We start from the raw sequence: 16778 nt of genomic DNA, 5'->3' as shown, positions 1-16778 counted from the left end.
CCAAGTGTTAGCACGCAGTGTTAGCACAGTATTAGTGCAGTGTTAGCAAAGTATTAATGCAGTGTTAGCACAGTATTAGTGCAGTGCTAGCACAGTATTAGTGCAGTGTTAGCACAGTATTAATGCAGTATAAGCGCAGTATTAATGCAGTGTTAGCGCATTATTAGCGCAGTATTAATGTAGTGTTAGCGCAGTATTAGTGCATTATTAATGCAGTGTTAGCGCGGTGTTAATGCAGTATTAGCAGTATTAGCGCAGTGTTAGCGCGGTATTAGCGCAGTATTAAGGCAGTGTTAGCGCAGTATTAGCGCGGTATTAAGGCAGTATTAATGCAGTATTATAACAGTATTAATGCAGTATTAGAGCAGTATTAGCGCAGTATTATTGCTGTATTAGCGCATTATTAGCATAGTATTAGCGCAGTATTAGCGCAGTATTAGCGCAGTATTAGAGCAGTATTAATGCAGTATTAGCACAGTATTAATGCAGTATTAATGCAGTATTAACGCAGTATTAGTGCAGTATTAGAGCAGTATTAATGCAGTATTAGAGCAGTATTAATGCAGTGTTAGCGCAGTATTAATGCAGTGTTAGCGCAGTATTAATGCAGTATTAGAGCAGTATTAATGCAGTATTAGTGCAGTATTAATGCAGTATTAGCACAGTATTAGAGCAGTATTAGCACAGTATTAATGCAGTATTAGCACAGTATTAGAGCAGTATTAGCACAGTATTAATGCAGTATTAGCACAGTATTAGCACAGTATTAGTGCAGTATTAATGCAGTGTTGGCGCAGTATTAAAGCAGTATTAGCGCAGTATTAATGCAGTATTAATGCAGTACTAGCGCAGTATTAATGCAGTATTAGAGCAGTCTTAGCGCAGTATTGATGCAGTATTAATGCAGTATTAGAGCAGTATTAATGCAGTGTTAGCGCAGTATTAGAGCCGTATTAATGCAGTATTATTGCAGTATTAGCGCAGTATTAATGCAGTATAAGCGCAGTATTAGCGCAGTATTAGTGCAGTATTAGCGCAGTATTATTGCAGTATTAGCGCAGTATTATTGCAGTATTAGCGCAGTATTATTGCAGTATTATTGCAGTATTAGCGCAGTATTATTGCAGTATTAGCGCAGTATTAGTGCAGTATTATTGCAGTATTAGCGCAGTATTAGCGCAGTATTATTGCAGTATTAGTGCAGTATTAGCGCAGTATTATTGCAGTATTAGCGCAGTATTAGCGCAGTATTATTGCAGTATTAGCGCAGTATTATTGCAGTATTAGCGCAGTATTATTCTAGTATTAGCGCAGTATTAGCGCAGTATTAGAGCAGTATTAATGCAGTGTTGGCGCAGTATTAGAGCAGTATTAATGCAGTATTAGCGCAGTACCTGGATCTGCCTGCCACACTCCAGCGTGACGAGTTTGTGACACTTCTTGTGGACGAGCAGTTTGCAGCTGATGCACTTGTAGCCCTGACGGCCGAGACCCCAGATCCGATCAGAGCAGATAGCACAGTGGGCACGCTGAACACACACACACACACACACACACACACACACACACACACACACACACATAGTTAATGTGCCAAAGGCCAGAGGGTGTTAAAGTGCATTGTTTGTATTATTATTATTATAGTTATTATGAGTGATGATCAGTACCCTGTTGAAGCGCTTGGCCTGGAAGGCGTGTCCATTAGCGTAGTACAGCTTCCTCCAGCGCCGAGCTCCACGCCGATATATTGACTCTAAACACACACACACACACACACACACACACACACACACACACACACACACACACAGAACTTAGATTAACACAACACACTCCTTATGGTTAAATCATGCCCCAAAAATCTAAACATCATAAACATTTGAATTATATATAATGGTATATATATGTGTGTGTGTGTGTGTGTGTGTGTATAGAGGAGACTCACTGTCCTCTCCTGGACACGGCATACCGGGTTTCTCTGGGACACATGGAAATACTACGGAACACATGGGAAAGTCAGATTCATTCCCCCTGACACACACACACACACACACACACACACACACACACACACACACACACACACACACACTCCTGAGTGAAGATTTCAGGGTTTGGAGTTACACTTACCGTGGATGATAAGCTCAGAGTCTTTGTTCAGCTCGTACAGACGGAGGGCTTCTTCCAGCTCCAGCTGAGATGACACTGTGCAGGGGTCTCCTACACACACACACACACACACACACACACACACACACAAGCTAAACATGTCAATCATCGGATCATGATATATCTTATTACAGCTCATACACAAACAACCCCGGACATAAGATTATAACAATGTGTATAGATCTCTGTGTGTGTGTGTTTGTGTGTGTTTGTGTGTGTGTGTGTGTGTGTGTGAGAGAAAGACCTTCTTCATCTATCCACTTCATGGTGAAGAGCTGGTCATTGTCCAGAGAGCACATGTCTCTCACCTCACTGTACAGACAATCATATGAGATGGACGGCTCAAAGTGTGTGATCATGATGTCCCTGAGAAAGAGAGAGAGAGAAAGAGAGAGAAAGAGAGAGAAAAAGATGTACATACAAAATATAAACATACTGATCAAACTGTATAAAAAATATCTCAGACATCTTAGCAGGACCAGAAACTGACAAGCTGATGAAGAAGAGAGAGAGGACAGGAGGTGATGAAGTGGGAGAGGACAGGAGGTGATGAAGAAGAGAGAAGGAATTATAAGGTATCTATCCCTTACATGTTCTAAATGACCCTGACTGAAGAATGTCCTTCTTTATTGTAAGTTCTATTGGAAACCCAATGTTTCTAATTATGCACCATGAAGGTTGGATTATGACTGAGAGTGGTCTGATAGAGGTGTCTGATCTCTCTACAGAATTGGAACACTTAGACCCTCACTGGAGACTGATTGAGGAACATCATCTCTAGACACAAAGGCTCCTCCAGAAAATGAAGCAGAAACACTGATAAAGTTCAGTTCTCATCTCTGGATCTTGGACCAGTTTGTCCACATCTTCACGGTTTCAGCCTTGGCTAAGACTAGTACAGGAACCTTGGGTCATGTGACTCCTGCAGTTCCTCCTCCTCCACACACAAACACACACACACACACACACACACACACACACACACACACACATTTGTGTAAGGTCACACTGCTGGAATACTCCTGTACACGTCAGCTCATTTCTGTAGGAATAATAAACACTTATCCTCCTCTCTCTTCCTCCTCCTCTTCCTCCATCAACACCTCCCACTGCAGCACTGCCAGGCTGATATATCTCATCAACAACTCAACCCCTTTCACCTACATCTCACCCATCTCTAATCTACATCTCACTCACATCTCATTCATTTCTCATCCACATCTTCCCCACCTCCCGCCACCTCTCACCCACATCTCACTCATCTCCCATCTACATCTCACTCACATCTCATTTATCTATCCACATTTTCCCCACCTCCCATCCACCTCTCACCCACATCTCACCCATCTCCCATCTACATCTTACCCACCTCTCATCCACCGCCCGCCCACCACTCACCCACATCTCATCCATCTCTCATCTACATCTCACTCACATCCACATCTTCCCCACCTCTCATCCACCCCCATCCACCTCTCACCAACATCTTAACCACTTCTCACCCATATCTCACTCATCTCTCATCCATATCTCACTCATCTCTCATCCACATCTCACTCATCTCTCATCCACATCTCACTCATCTCTCATCCACATCTCACACATTGAAGGAGTGTGTGTTCCCTGATCTGTTTGATCTTTACATGGTCACATCTGATCTCACTCAAATCGTTATTACTCAAATATTAACTTTATTATTACAATAATAACCACAGATAGAGAGAGAGAGAGACTGAAGGAGAGAGAGACTAAAGGAGAGAGACTGAAGGAGAGAGAGAGACTGAAGGAGAGAGACTGAGAGAGAGAGACTGAAGGAGAGAGAGACTAAGGAGAGAGACTGAAGGAGAGACTGAAGGAGAGAGACTGAAGGAGAGAGAGAGAGACTGAGAGAGAGACTGAAGGAGAGAGAGACTGAAGGAGAGAGAGAGACTGAAGGAGAGAGACTGAAGAGAGAGAGACTGAAGAGAGAGACTGAAGAGAGAGAGACTGAAGAGAGAGAGACTGAAAGAGAGAGAGAGAGACTGAAGGAGAGAGAGAGAGAGACTGAAGAGAGAGAGACTGAAGGAGAGAGAGACTGAAGGAGAGAGAGAGACTGAAAGAGAGAGAGACTGAAGGAGAGAGACTGAAGGAGAGAGAGACTGAAGGAGAGAGACTGAAGAGAGAGAGACTGAAGGAGAGAGAGAGATGAAAAGACAGACAGAGAGACAGAGTGAGAGAGACAGAGTGACTAAAAGACAAAAATAGACAGACAGACAGAGAAAGGGAGAGAGAGAGAGACAGAGAGAGAGACAGAGAGAGAGAATTGGGAACAACTTCCTCTTGTGCTACAGGTTTATCAGGTCCTCAGTGACAACATTCTCTCTCTCTCTCTCTCTCTCTCACACACACACACACACACACACACACGCACGCACACACGCACACGCACACACACACACAGTGACTACAACACAGAACTATTTCCTTTTCGCAAAACAAAGAGAGCCACCGATACCGAAGATGTGTGTGTGTGTGTGTGTGTGTGTGTGTGTGTGTGTGTGTGTGTTTCAGATCTTTTAAACATTAAATCTCACACAATAAGTGTAAAAAATAGATAATAATTAATATAAAAAGTGTAAATAATATTTAAAGATGAACACTGAGAAAAAATCTGTTTATAAATTAATAATAAATAAAGTTTAATAATAAAAGAGGAAAATCTCATTCTATATTTCTGTTTTAGACGCAATTTCATTTGTATTATTATTATTATTATTATTGTTGTTGTTATTGTTGTTATATAACACAGTCACAACAACAATAATTATTGATAAACAAATAATAAAACAGAATATGATTTTTTGGGTAAAACTTTAGATAAAAACACGTTGATGAAATGAAAATAAAGAAGTAGATGAAAGAGAAGAGAGTAATAACAGAGGGGTATTAAGTTGAGCTTCACTGCTAACTGACACTTTAGATTCTGAATAAAGTTTAAAGAGTAAATAAATGAAAGTGATATAAAGGGATGTCTCCTCAGGCTTACCCGCGGTAGTAGGCCTTGACCCGGACCTGGTGAAGATGTTCCCCCGGGTGACTCGCACTGCTGTCCCGCACAGTCGGCATCCTCAGCTCCGGGAGAGAGCGAGTGCTAGCCAAGCTAACTGCGCTAACTGCCAGTCGTCTGAGAGACAAGACGATCAAAAGAACCCGAATAAAACGTGATATTTATTTATTCGAATAATAAAATCTATAATAATAAAAGAAAAAGAAATCTCCGGAATGATCCGCGTACGTTCAATAAAAAAGTGCGAAGGCGCGCGCCGGAGCTCCTCTCACAGGAACACCTTCAAGAGCTCAAACTTCTCCTGCCGCAGGCACAATTCCAAATCAATGGCCACTTCCTGTAGGCGCGCACTTCCTCCCGTCGCATGGACCCTCCAGTCTAGTGCACTAGGCCCCGGCGTGGAATCCGATTGGAATTCTACCAATAAGGTAGCGACCGGAATGAACCAAGTGTGGAATGCGCAGGGAGGTGCACACGGACAGCGTTTAAAATAATTCTAATCGATTTAGACGAATCTGGAAATGACATAATGAGTCAGAGAATGAACAGCTGGATGAATATGCAGGGATTTGACGTGATAAAAATAAAAATAAAAAAAACGCTTTTGCGTTATTCGGGGCTGACGCGTCGATACGTATTGAGATTGTACCAAGTAGAGGATTGCGGGGGTGGGGAGGGGGTGGCAGGGTAATGATGGGGCGGTGGTGGTGATGGTGGTGATGGACAGGAACATCCGCATATCGCACGTTTCTCTTCATTCTCTTCATATTGCAGATGGTTTATTGTTGATTATGGCTCACGAGAAGATGCTGTACATGTTACATCAAACACCAAGCTCCTACACGAAATGCTGAGAAGTGGGCTTCAGAACATCCTCGTGGAAACCTTGTGAAACCCTATTGCTCTGTAGGGAAACATTGCTGGGAAGGTTTATCACGTGGAACATCTTCAGTAAGCTCTTTATCCTGGTCAGGATTAAGGGAAATGGTGTGTAAACAGAGGAGTGTTGGGGGTCTGAGACGGCGTTCAAAGAACTCTAATAGCAAAGAGCTATTTGGCCATTTATGGCTTATACAAATGCATCTGGTAAAAAAAAAAAGAAAAATTTTAGTCAATTTGAGTTACTTTAGTCAGAAGCACCTGGACCTGGACTTCTCTGTGAGACGTTCTCGTTTAGAGTTTTAACACTTTCCATTCTTAGCTATTTCTAATAAAAAACAAACAAACAAACAAAACACAATGGAAATAAAACTCATTTGAAATGGAAAAGTAAAGAATTTACATCCATTTGAATGAATAAACATTGTAAAACCCTCAGTGTCACGTAAACCAGATACAAGTGCCGGATAAACATCCTTTAATAACAAAACAGACGAAACCAAATCAATCCCCTGAGATGTTATGAGAAAGAAACCTTGAGAGGAACCAGACTGAAAAGGGAAGCAGGACATCAGGATGAACCAGGCGGATCTGAAGAGAAGAAAAGCAGAGGAACGCAGGTCTCTGGTGTCTCAGGAGCATCTTTCAATGTGGAGATGTTTTAATTCAATTCAATTCAATTTCAGTGTGTGAATAAATTTCACACGTTATTGTTTGTAGACGATAATTAAGATCGGATGGGAGAAGCCGAAAGAAGAAGAAGAAGAAGAATTAAGATCGGATGGGAGAAGCCGAAAGAAGAAGAAGAAGAAGAATTAAGATCGGATGGGAGAAGCCGAAAGAAGAAGAAGAAGAAGAATTAAGATCGGATGTACAGAAAAAAAGAAAAAGTTTGTTTTTTCTGGCCCCGTGTTTGAGAAGAGAATTAGCTTTTTAAGAAAATTCATTCAAATTGAGAAAGACATTCTGTACATTTGTTTATTTTGTTTCTGATAAAACTTCATCATGTATCATTTATGCAAATCCCATCAACACACACACACACACACACACACACACACACCTCACTCTCTCTCTCTGTAAATGAAGATGAGGATGAAGATGCTTGTTTCAGTATATCCATTCGATTGGGATCTGGTGAAATTCAGATGGAAATGAAGGGAAATCGGCCCAGGTGATGGAAATAAGAGCAATTTTAATGATGCCTTTTGCATAAAGTGGTTTGCAACCCAAGTGTTAACGTCCAGGAACTTCTCAGAACGATCAGACTTTCAGAACAAGAGGAGATTGGGCCAGTTTTAACCAAATCAGTGTACAGGTGGGTTTTTATACACTTATTATTGTATTATTGTCATGTTTTTGAGAGAGAGAGAGAGAGAGAGAGAGAGAGAGAGAGAGAGAGGGAGAGAGAGACAGACAGAGAGAGAGATAGAGAGTGAGAGGGAGGGAGAGAGAGACAGACAGAGAGAGAGAGAGAGAAGAGTTTTGACTCTTGTTTTGATGATTTATTTTCATGGGGAATTGAACATGTACTATACTGTAAACTCAATAAAAATTGTGAATTATTTGTCATAAATGTTTTATTTACTACTTTAAATGAATAATACAAAAATAAAAGAGTTTTTAAAACATTTTAATGTAATTTATTGGTACAAACTTTCGAGCCACTCGCAGCTTCTCAGATTGTTAGCGAGTTATTCTGAGTCAGACGCGAGTGTCGAGGTTCTACTGTATTAAAAACACATTGTTAATATTTGGTGTTACCAAGATGAAGATCAGGTTCCTCTCAAGGTTTCTTCTTCACACCGTCTCAGGGAGGTTTTCATGCCACTGTTACCACCGGCTCACTCATTATGCCCCCACACTTACAATCTATGTATTTGTGTCCAGTGCTAAAAGTGCTTTATAAACAACAGTGGATTGTATTGAATGTTGAATATTGTGGATAAACTGTTTATTCATGTACACAGTGATTCAGAAAGTATTCAGAGAAGTTAAAAGATGCTCTCAGACGCCCTTCACTTTTTACTGTTGCTACAATACTTTTCTTCTTATTAATCTACACTCAGTCTCCTCATAACGACAAAGAATTCTAAAACGGTCTAACTTCTAAAAAAGAAACAAAAATAAATTACTCAGTGCTTAGTAAAGCTCCTTTAGCAGTAATTACAGTCTGGTTTGGGGGATTTCCTGCATTCTTCTTTGGGTTTTTATTGAGGAGATCTCTATAATTTACTCCATTCAGTTTTCCTTCAACCCTGATGAGTCTCCCCGTCCCTGCTGCATAAACACAGCCCCCACCATGCTTCACTTGGTTAAGGATATGGTTTTCTAGAGGTGTGTGTCTTTCCAAATCATGTCGGATCAATAACCTTTTTCCACAGGTAGACTCCAGACAAGGTGTAGAAACATCTGTTTTCACTTTCATCATGGGGAACTGAGTGTAGATAAATGAGAGAAACATCAATTTGAATGATTGTAGTATCAGACTGAGATATATATCTGATAGAAAAATGTATTTTCTCTTTATTTTATCCAGGTTTCCATCCAGCATGAAGCTGATGCTTTTATATCTCCTGTGTCTGACTAGTAAGAACAAACATATTTATAAACCAGATAATGTTTATATATGCAGTGTTTTAATGGCATGAAAGTAAAAATGGCACACAACGATGTTCACGTTACATATATAACCACTGTTCATGATCTTCTCTCACTGTGTTTAAACCTGCAGGAACCTCGAGCTCTGGTGACCCTCGTTTGCTTTGATTATCGTATCTCTAGAACCTGACCTGAGCTCAAATTGATTTGATTGTCTCGTATTTGAGAAAAGCAGACACCTGAGCACTGTGCTGATATAGAAATAACATTAAATAAATAATAAATACTCAATAAATCTGACTGTATCCATTATTATCCATTACAAGACATTATTGCCTGCTAACATGACATTTGTGTAAGATCTCAGAGAGAGAGAGAGAGAGAGAGAGAGAGAGTGTGTAGTCCTTGGTTTTTGGAAGTAGATGAAGTGGTGGAGAGAAAGATCAGCATGGTCACCTCCTTTTGAACGAATCTATGGGCCATGTTTAGAGGTTCATGGTACCAGGATGGGATTTTGTTAAAGTTGTGTCACTGTAAATGATGTAGATTTTGGTGAACGTCTGCACTGATTTTTCTTTTGGCACCAAAGCGAAATACAAATAGTGACTCACTAGAAGCCAAATAAATAGACAGGAAACCAGTTTATTAGTTCATTTATTTTTAAAGATTGATTCTGTTTCTGAAGTAAGTTTATGCTAATTAGCAGCGATGGAAACATTTGTGGTGCTTTAATGAAGGTAAAGAATCCAGAGAATCTGAACATTTATTTAAGAAGCTCACAGTGAAGCAAATGTGTTTTTCCATCAGAAAGAAATGTTTCATATTTATATACTTATACATATATTCTGTCCACAGGTATTGGTCCAGTCATGGTGTCTAGCCAGAGAATAAGCCACATCCTCATCCTCCAAAACAAGACCTGGGCAGATGCACAAGATTACTGCAGGACTTTGTACATCGACCTGACTACAGCTAAAAGTCTCAAATCTTTGCTTACGGTGAAGAACTCGTTAGCGTTAAGAAGCGTCACCGGGCCTGTCTGGATGGGGCTGAACCTTAACCTTGACACCTGGCGTTGGTCCTTCAATGGTCGTCTGCTGAACAACATAACTCTAAGGATGTGGGGTGCAGGAGAACCCAACAATTATATGGGCCATGAATGGTGTGGTGCAATAGACGGTTATGGATTATGGTATGATACGACCTGCACAAGTTTAAAAATCTCCATATGTTATAGTGGTGAGTTGACGTGTCGATTTAATTCTCCTGTAGTCTGCAGTGAAGACTTTTATTTGCTATATGGCCAAGCAGCAGTGCTGTAATGTACACCTCAAAAATATATTCCAATGTATTATAGAAACTTAATGTAGGTTCAAAGAAACATGCCTTCCTTCTCTATGTTCTCTGTTCTCTGTGTTCTCTCTGTTCTCTCTGTATTCTCTGTGTTCTCTCTGTGTTCTCTCTGTTCTCTCTGTATTCTCTCTGTTCTCTGTTCTCTGTGTTCTCTCTGTATTCTCTGTGTTCTCTCTGTTCTCTGTATTCTCTCTGTTCTCTGTTCTCTGTGTTCTCTCTGTATTCTCTGTGTTCTCTTTGTATTCTCTCTGTTCTCTGTGTTCTCTCTGTGTTCTCTCTGTTCTCTCTGTTCTCTCTGTATTCTCTCTGTTCTCTCTGTTCTCTGTGTTCTCTCTGTATTCTCTCTGTTCTCTGTGTTCTCTCTGTGTTCTCTCTGTTCTCTGTGTTCTCTGTGTTCTCTTTGTATTCTCTCTGTTCTCTGTGTTCTCTCTGTGTTCTCTCTGTTCTCTGTGTTCTCTGTGTTCTCTCTGTATTCTCTCTGTTCTCTGTATTCTCTGTGTTCTCTCTGTTCTCCGTGTTCTCTCTGTTCTCTGTGTTCTCTATGTTCCAGACGGCCGTGTTGGTTATCTGAAGAAATCTCTAGTCTGAATATCACCTTGATGAAAATAGGTGAATAAAATATATATTTGTTTTCTGATTATTACACAGCGAGTGATCCAAACAGGTATGTTGGCGTCACTGTGAACCAGAACTGGACCAATGCGCAGGCTTACTGTAGACAGTGGTACACAGACCTGGCGAGTCCATTCAACTCCACCGAGAACAGCCTGGTACAAAACATTTCATTAGTCCAGGGGTATTCTTGGTTCGGTCTATCCAGAGACACCTGGAGGTGGGTAGATGGGACAAAAGTTCCTGAATACTTGTGGCAGTACCCTCTGCCTGATAACGCTGTTCCCCAGGAAAACTGTGGGACACTTAATGGGGGAAAACTTGATGATAAACAATGCACCAACAAGTACTACTTCACCTGTGACGCCTGTGAGTCCTTTACGATCATGTCTACACCTCAGTGACCGGATGAAAACGATACACTGCTAATTAGTTCTTTCTGCATGTTAATTGGATCTCACACAGTTCCGCTGGTGAAATACGTGGTGATGTTACACGTGAAGTCTGATCAGAGTGTGTTCGGTCATGCTGTGCAGTCTGCCATTTTGCTGCAGGTCAGAGATCATGTTGAACTAGATCCTGATAACTGTCTGCTTTCATGCCCATATTAATGATTTAGGATGCATCTGTCCCTGAAATGAGAAATGAGATGAAATTCTACATCCAGATTTCTGTCAAGATGCTGTGTGATGTCTTTATTTATATAAAAGACATATTTATATATATATATGTGTGTGTGTGTGTGTGTGTGTGTGTGTGTGTGTGTGTGTGTATAAAATAAAGACATATGAAATCAGGTTTTGTTCTGCAGTAATTATTGAATAATTCTTCTCTTCAGATCAAACAGAAACTGGATAACGGTCTGAAGGTGTACTGGAGGGTTCAGACAGATGGAAAGATCTTTCAGAAGAAGACCCTGAGTTACAGGTTTGCTCCTGCTTATTTTACTGTATGTGAACAATAGTGCATGTGATATAAACATATTCGGGGCTGAGAAATACGCTTATAAATACACTTTAAATGCATACATACCCACTAGGAAATGTCACGCGAGAACAACAAATAGGAAAATATTCATTCATTAATATACAAATGCACAAAGTGGTCGCATACCTGAAATTAAAGGATGTTCTGGATCATGTAGTATTTCCTTTGGAGAAAAATTCATCCGAAAGCCATTTTGTTACATTTAAAATAAATGTGATTAATGTGATAATTACAATATAGGAAATTCATGCTGTAGGATACTTGTAATATTCTAATTACATATATGATTATGTATTGATGTATACGCTGATGAAAAAGTCTTTTGTTTGATTCTGCAGCCCCTGAAGTTGGATTTCTGGACATGTCTCTGGTTCCTGTGTCTGACTCCTGTCTGATTCTCTGATTTCGGCTCTGATTCTGGAAATCCAGTGATCCTTCATTTCACACTTCAGGGGAAAAAATAAATCTGATGTTTCAGTTTACACACAAAATCATCATTATCAGATAAATAGTTGTTCATTGCTTTTATTTCATAACAGAAGGTTTAGTTATTCACTTGTTTATTTCTCTCTAATATTTGTTTATTTGGTTTCTGGTTTCTGAGGTTTGTAACATGCTTCTGGGTTTAAACTCTGTAAAATGTCTTTCTGATGTAAATGATTTCTAAAATGATGAAAGTTATGCTCTATTATAGTTTTCTAGTGTTTAAAAACTAAAAACTGATAAATGACTGTAGCAAATAAAAGTTCTTATTTAAGTCATTACAGTGTGATTTTATTTACCTTTAATTTTCCTCATGCTGCTTCATTTGGGATTAGGAGCAGGTGAAAGTCAGGACAAAGAGGATCATATGGGAAAACGAGACCCAGTGCCCTATAGGATCTCATACATTCAACATCAGATGCGGTGCCCTTTAGAGATCTGAACATACGACATAACAAATAAAACGGACACAAATCTGAAATCTTAATAAAAATCTCAATACAAAATAAATAAGAGTAGATTCCTGTGAGCAGACTGTGCTTGAGTTCCTCTACACCTTGATACAGCATTCAAATCTCTTCCACATCTTATTATTTAAATCCTCCTTTGGGTCTTAGAATTGAAGAAGGTCATAGCATGCGCTCGCACACAAATCCATCAGAAGCTACTGCAGAATCAGAGGTCATTGCTAATACAACAATCCCTGAAAAAGATGGAAACCATTGGTGTACCAACAATCAGGTTCTACAGTATTAGATTACTGAAACATTAAGAGAGTTGTGAAGAAAACCTTCAAACAAAACCAACCCCCTCCACCCAGGGCATGGGTGAAGGTCTCACAATCTACTGTTGGAAGAAGCTTTGAGAGCTTGTAGCTTTATACACACACACATACAACAAGACCTGTACACTACACCCCCATGTTCAGACTGGATGTGTGGGAGACTCTGTGATTGTAACATGGTCGTTGGGCTGGTTTGAGTTTTTCATTACTGCTGATCTCCTGCTGAGATCTTCACAAACTGCAGTCTTTAAAATAAAGAGCTAGTCCATCCAGGTTCCTCTCCATTCAGAGAGCTGGAAAGAGTGTAGCTCAGGAGTTAAGGCGTTGTGCTCTGGATCAGAAGGTCATAGGTTTAAATCCCAGCACCACCAAGCTGCTGGGCCCTTGTACGGGGCCCTTAATCCTCTTTTTCCCAGTCTGAGTCTGTAGCACATTCATTTCAGCATCATCTGGCCATAATAAGATCGTGAGGTTAGCAGACATGAACCTTCAGCTGTGACCGAGCGGAGAAACGATCGTTGGTTGCTAAAAAGCGCTGATTTGTTCTCAGTATCTTCATTAAATGGTTTCAAATGCATTAATATTGTGTGAGGATTATTGGTGAGTTTTTTGCATTTAAATTTGCATTTTTTTTTAAGTTAAATGTGAAATGGGACTGCAGATTAAACTCAGCCCAGGTGATGGAAATGATTCCCAAATGCTAGTTTTGAATAATCCGGTCAGACTTATATATCCCCAGTAACCTTCCACAAAGTCACACACTGATAGTGAGGACAAATGTTCAGGAGCGTGGAGTAAAACAACCACCACGACCACGACTACGACCGCTACAACCGCCACAACAACCAGGCATTTCAGGTACATTTTTTATTGTAACACCGATGTGTTTATTGTATGGGCTCTCTGTCTTCACTCGTCTGTTTGATGACAAGGTCAATGCAAGGTCAGGAGTAAAGGGTGTGTTGAGGTGATGCGTGCGTTTGTACATCATTTAGAGCAAATTGCACATTTGTGTGGTTTTATAACAATATCATATAATAATGAAGACAACGATCCATTTTTATACCTTTATTTACTGGATCCTGAAAAAGTTACACACTTTAATACACTGAAATCTAAAGCGATTGTCTATTCGTGGATATTAAGAACAAGGTTCATGGAAGCTGATGGGAACTCATTAATAGTAGTCTTAATAGAAAACTGGGATGGACTAATGGATGAAGAATTGATTCCTGGAGTGAAATTGGGTGTAAATGTGTTGCTGGATGAGAGGCTGAGCTGCGACTGAACACAAATCCAATGAATGAATGATTTCCTCGAGTTTTTGTTGAATAAAATTGACGTATTTGTGTCTTTCCAGCTACTTGTTCATCATGAAGCTGAACCTGTTTCCTCTCCAGTGTCTTATAGGTGAGAAGAAGAACGACTTATAATCAGTGTTTTCTTGTATTTATAATGAGGCTCTTTATCATTCTGACAAATTCATCATACGTCTTTTCAGCAGGTGTCGTGGCTCCAGTCGCTCTGTCGCTCCGATTAGCACCGATCCCTGTCAAGATCAACAAGACATGGTCTGATGCGCAGACGTACTGCAGGAGTTCGTACTACGACCTGGCTGTAGCTAAAACCCCAAATGACTGGGTGAAGCTCACAAACACATTAGCAAAACACGCCATAACGGGGCCCATCTGGATGGGACTGAACACCAACTTCAACACCTGGCGCTGGTCCATGAACGAACTTCCCTTAAACAATATAACTCTGAGAAAGTGGGGCGGTGGAGAACCCGACAATTCTAACGGCCATGAGTGGTGCGTTGCGATAGACAAGTATGGCCTGTGGTGGGACGCAGATTGCAGATGGGCAACAACTTTTGTGTGTTATGATGGTGAGGAAATACCCTGATTTAATCCTATTGCAAAAGCACTAATGACAGGAAAGCAGACATGATGACATCAGTAGAGCAGGTTTCTTACACCTGCTGCATTTTCATGTTGCCCCTCAAAGCACACAAACAGCTGGTCAGTGGCCCACTAGCTGTCCTGAGAACATCCGAGTGTCAGAAGAGTCCGAATTCGACCATTTCAAAGCTGTTAAAAATGTCTTTCCAATTATAATCAATCATGACTGATGGATAATGATGGACTAAATGTTTTTATATGTTTTTTTCACAGCTGTTACCAAAACGTTTGTAGGTGTGAACATTTTGAAGAACTGGAGCATCGCTCAGACGTACTGTAGACAGCATCACACAGACCTGGCCAGCGCACTCACCGTCTCAGATAACAACCAGATCATGCAGATTACATTGTCCCTGGGCTTCTCCTGGTTTGGTCTCTACAGGGATGACTGGAAGTGGGTGGATGGGACCAAAGTGGATCATCTCCTGTGGCAGGATCCTCTTCCTGATAACGCTGTTCGCTTTGAAAACTGTGGGACGTTTAACGGTGGAAAACTTGACGATAAACAGTGCAGCAACAATTACTGCTTTGTCTGTGATTTAAGTAAGTCCTTTACTTTACACGTCCCACTTCTTAGCGTTGTTCAGAGTTTCACGTAATGAATTTCTGATCAGCTGAAATGATGGCACTCTTATTGACTCAGTGATTCGTTTTGAGTAGAAACACTGATTCACTGAAGCAGTGATGCAAACGAATGTTAACGTGTGTTGTGAAACGCTTGTAAAATGGTACACGTGTGAGTCTACGCTGTTCTGCACAGTTCCGGTGGTACAAGACGTGGTGAAGCTGTGGGTGAAGGCTGATGAAAGCGTGTTGGATCCTGCTGTGCAGGCGGCTATTTTACAGCAGGTGAGTCTCGTTACAGAGTTTTGCTCTTAAATCAATACATCGTTCAGTTTCTACATTGTTGCAGCTGCACAGGTTCATTTAGGAATAAAATGAAGTACAATAAAAATCTAAAGAAATGATGGGGTTGTTAAGGTCAGGACACCACAGGGCTGCATCCTGCTTATCTGTCATTTTCATAGCACCATCAGACCTGAACACAGAAGAACAGATTTGCCTTTTAAGTACATTCAAAGTTACACCTTTTTCCTTTCTTCGGGATCAGGTGTATTTCACCTGCCATGAGATCTCTGGTGCCTCAGTCTCATGGAGAACTCAGAATAAATTAGAACTTCCAGTATGACATTGTTCTGGTTTTCAGTTACGCCAGAAAGTTAATGCAAACTTCACCGTGTCCTGGAGACTTCAGCCGGACGGGAAAGTCTTCCACAAGGTCCCGGTTCCTTAAAGGTCCTTCCTTTATTTACTTTAATACAAATTCAAATGATTTTCAGTTCTTCAGTTTTCAGTAAACAGATTTTATTAACCGTGTGATGCAAAATGTCTTTTTTTCAGTGACTGGAACAGGAAGCGCGTTGAAAAGATCATCGTCATTCTGATCAAAGCGAAGATCTGATCAACAAACATCTGAGTTTTCTTGACATGAGATTAGTGATGAGTTAATAACCGTGTATCATATAATCCTCACATCATGTTCTCCATTTAACTGTCTCCATGTTCTCAATTTCTTTCCTACATTTAGGCATTGAAGGTTGTGTTTTCTAATATTTAAAGAACTAAAATAAATACATGTACAACTTATTGGAAGAGTCACTGTAGCTAATAAAGTTCTCATTTTAGTCTCAGAATGAACTTTTGTGTGTCTTTTCTTTATTCCAGCTTATTTTACTATGTACAGTGTTTTAAAGTCTCCCTTTACGTTTAAAGAAATAAAGTTACAGTGCCCTAGAGGATGAAGTGCACTGTATTTCCACATACATCTGAGATAATCTGATGCAATGCCCCACAGGTTGTCTAACTTTTGGGAAAATAGCGTGGCTTTTGCTTGTCCCTGCCT

At 40.4% G+C, this 16778-nt stretch overlaps 3 protein-coding genes across 9 annotated transcripts in view; 2 read left to right on the top strand and 1 right to left on the bottom strand.

The window, feature by feature from the left end:
* The window catches only part of prkci (protein kinase C, iota), an 18754-nt gene extending 13172 nt beyond the window's left edge, over positions 1–5582 (bottom strand). For 4 of the 5 annotated variants that reach the window (XR_006926057.1, XM_046850976.1, XM_046850973.1 and 1 more), the window contains exons 1-6: positions 5195–5523; positions 2414–2535; positions 2131–2220; positions 1946–1996; positions 1668–1753; positions 1395–1529 (exon numbers count right to left, since the gene is read on the bottom strand). Coding sequence is in view for 4 of the 5 variants with exons in the window: in XM_046850976.1 (XP_046706932.1) it covers positions 1395–1529; positions 1668–1753; positions 1946–1996; positions 2131–2220; positions 2414–2535; positions 5195–5274 (564 nt within the window). In the remaining variant the exon portion in view is untranslated. Of the gene's footprint in view, positions 1–1394; positions 1530–1667; positions 1754–1945; positions 1997–2130; positions 2221–2413; positions 2536–5194 lie in introns of all 5 variants that reach the window. The other variant, XM_046850975.1, reaches the window with a different exon arrangement.
* Positions 5583–5926: 344 nt separating this feature from the next.
* LOC124387744 (macrophage mannose receptor 1-like) lies at positions 5927–12258 on the top strand. Of its 3 annotated transcripts, XM_046852270.1 has the most exons (8): positions 7166–7268; positions 7353–7412; positions 8634–8683; positions 9551–9934; positions 10697–11029; positions 11126–11214; positions 11499–11587; positions 11986–12258. In XM_046852270.1, the coding sequence occupies exons 1-8, from the start codon at positions 7243–7245 to the stop codon at positions 11990–11992; spliced, it is 1038 nt and encodes a 345-aa protein (XP_046708226.1). In that variant the 5' UTR covers positions 7166–7242; the 3' UTR covers positions 11993–12258. The 3 variants fall into 3 exon arrangements, with proteins under 3 accessions (XP_046708227.1, XP_046708229.1, XP_046708226.1); XM_046852271.1 differs by lacking the exons at positions 7166–7268; positions 7353–7412 and adding an exon at positions 5927–6166; XM_046852273.1 differs by lacking the exons at positions 7166–7268; positions 7353–7412; positions 8634–8683 and adding an exon at positions 5927–6166.
* A 1458-nt stretch (positions 12259–13716) lies between these two features.
* Positions 13717–16501, top strand: LOC124387924. The gene is made up of 7 exons (XM_046852533.1): positions 13717–13772; positions 14275–14324; positions 14419–14802; positions 15089–15418; positions 15636–15724; positions 16083–16171; positions 16277–16501. Exons 2-6 carry the CDS (start codon positions 14288–14290, stop codon positions 16167–16169), a joined length of 927 nt encoding a protein of 308 aa, XP_046708489.1. The 5' UTR covers positions 13717–13772; positions 14275–14287; the 3' UTR covers positions 16170–16171; positions 16277–16501.
* Positions 16502–16778: the final 277 nt, after the last annotated feature.

The sequence above is a fragment of the Silurus meridionalis genome, chromosome 6 (genome assembly GCF_014805685.1).
Source record: "Silurus meridionalis isolate SWU-2019-XX chromosome 6, ASM1480568v1, whole genome shotgun sequence".
In the NCBI taxonomy this organism is placed as follows: Eukaryota; Metazoa; Chordata; class Actinopteri; order Siluriformes; family Siluridae; genus Silurus; species Silurus meridionalis.
This window is presented reverse-complemented; position numbering and strand designations above follow the sequence as displayed.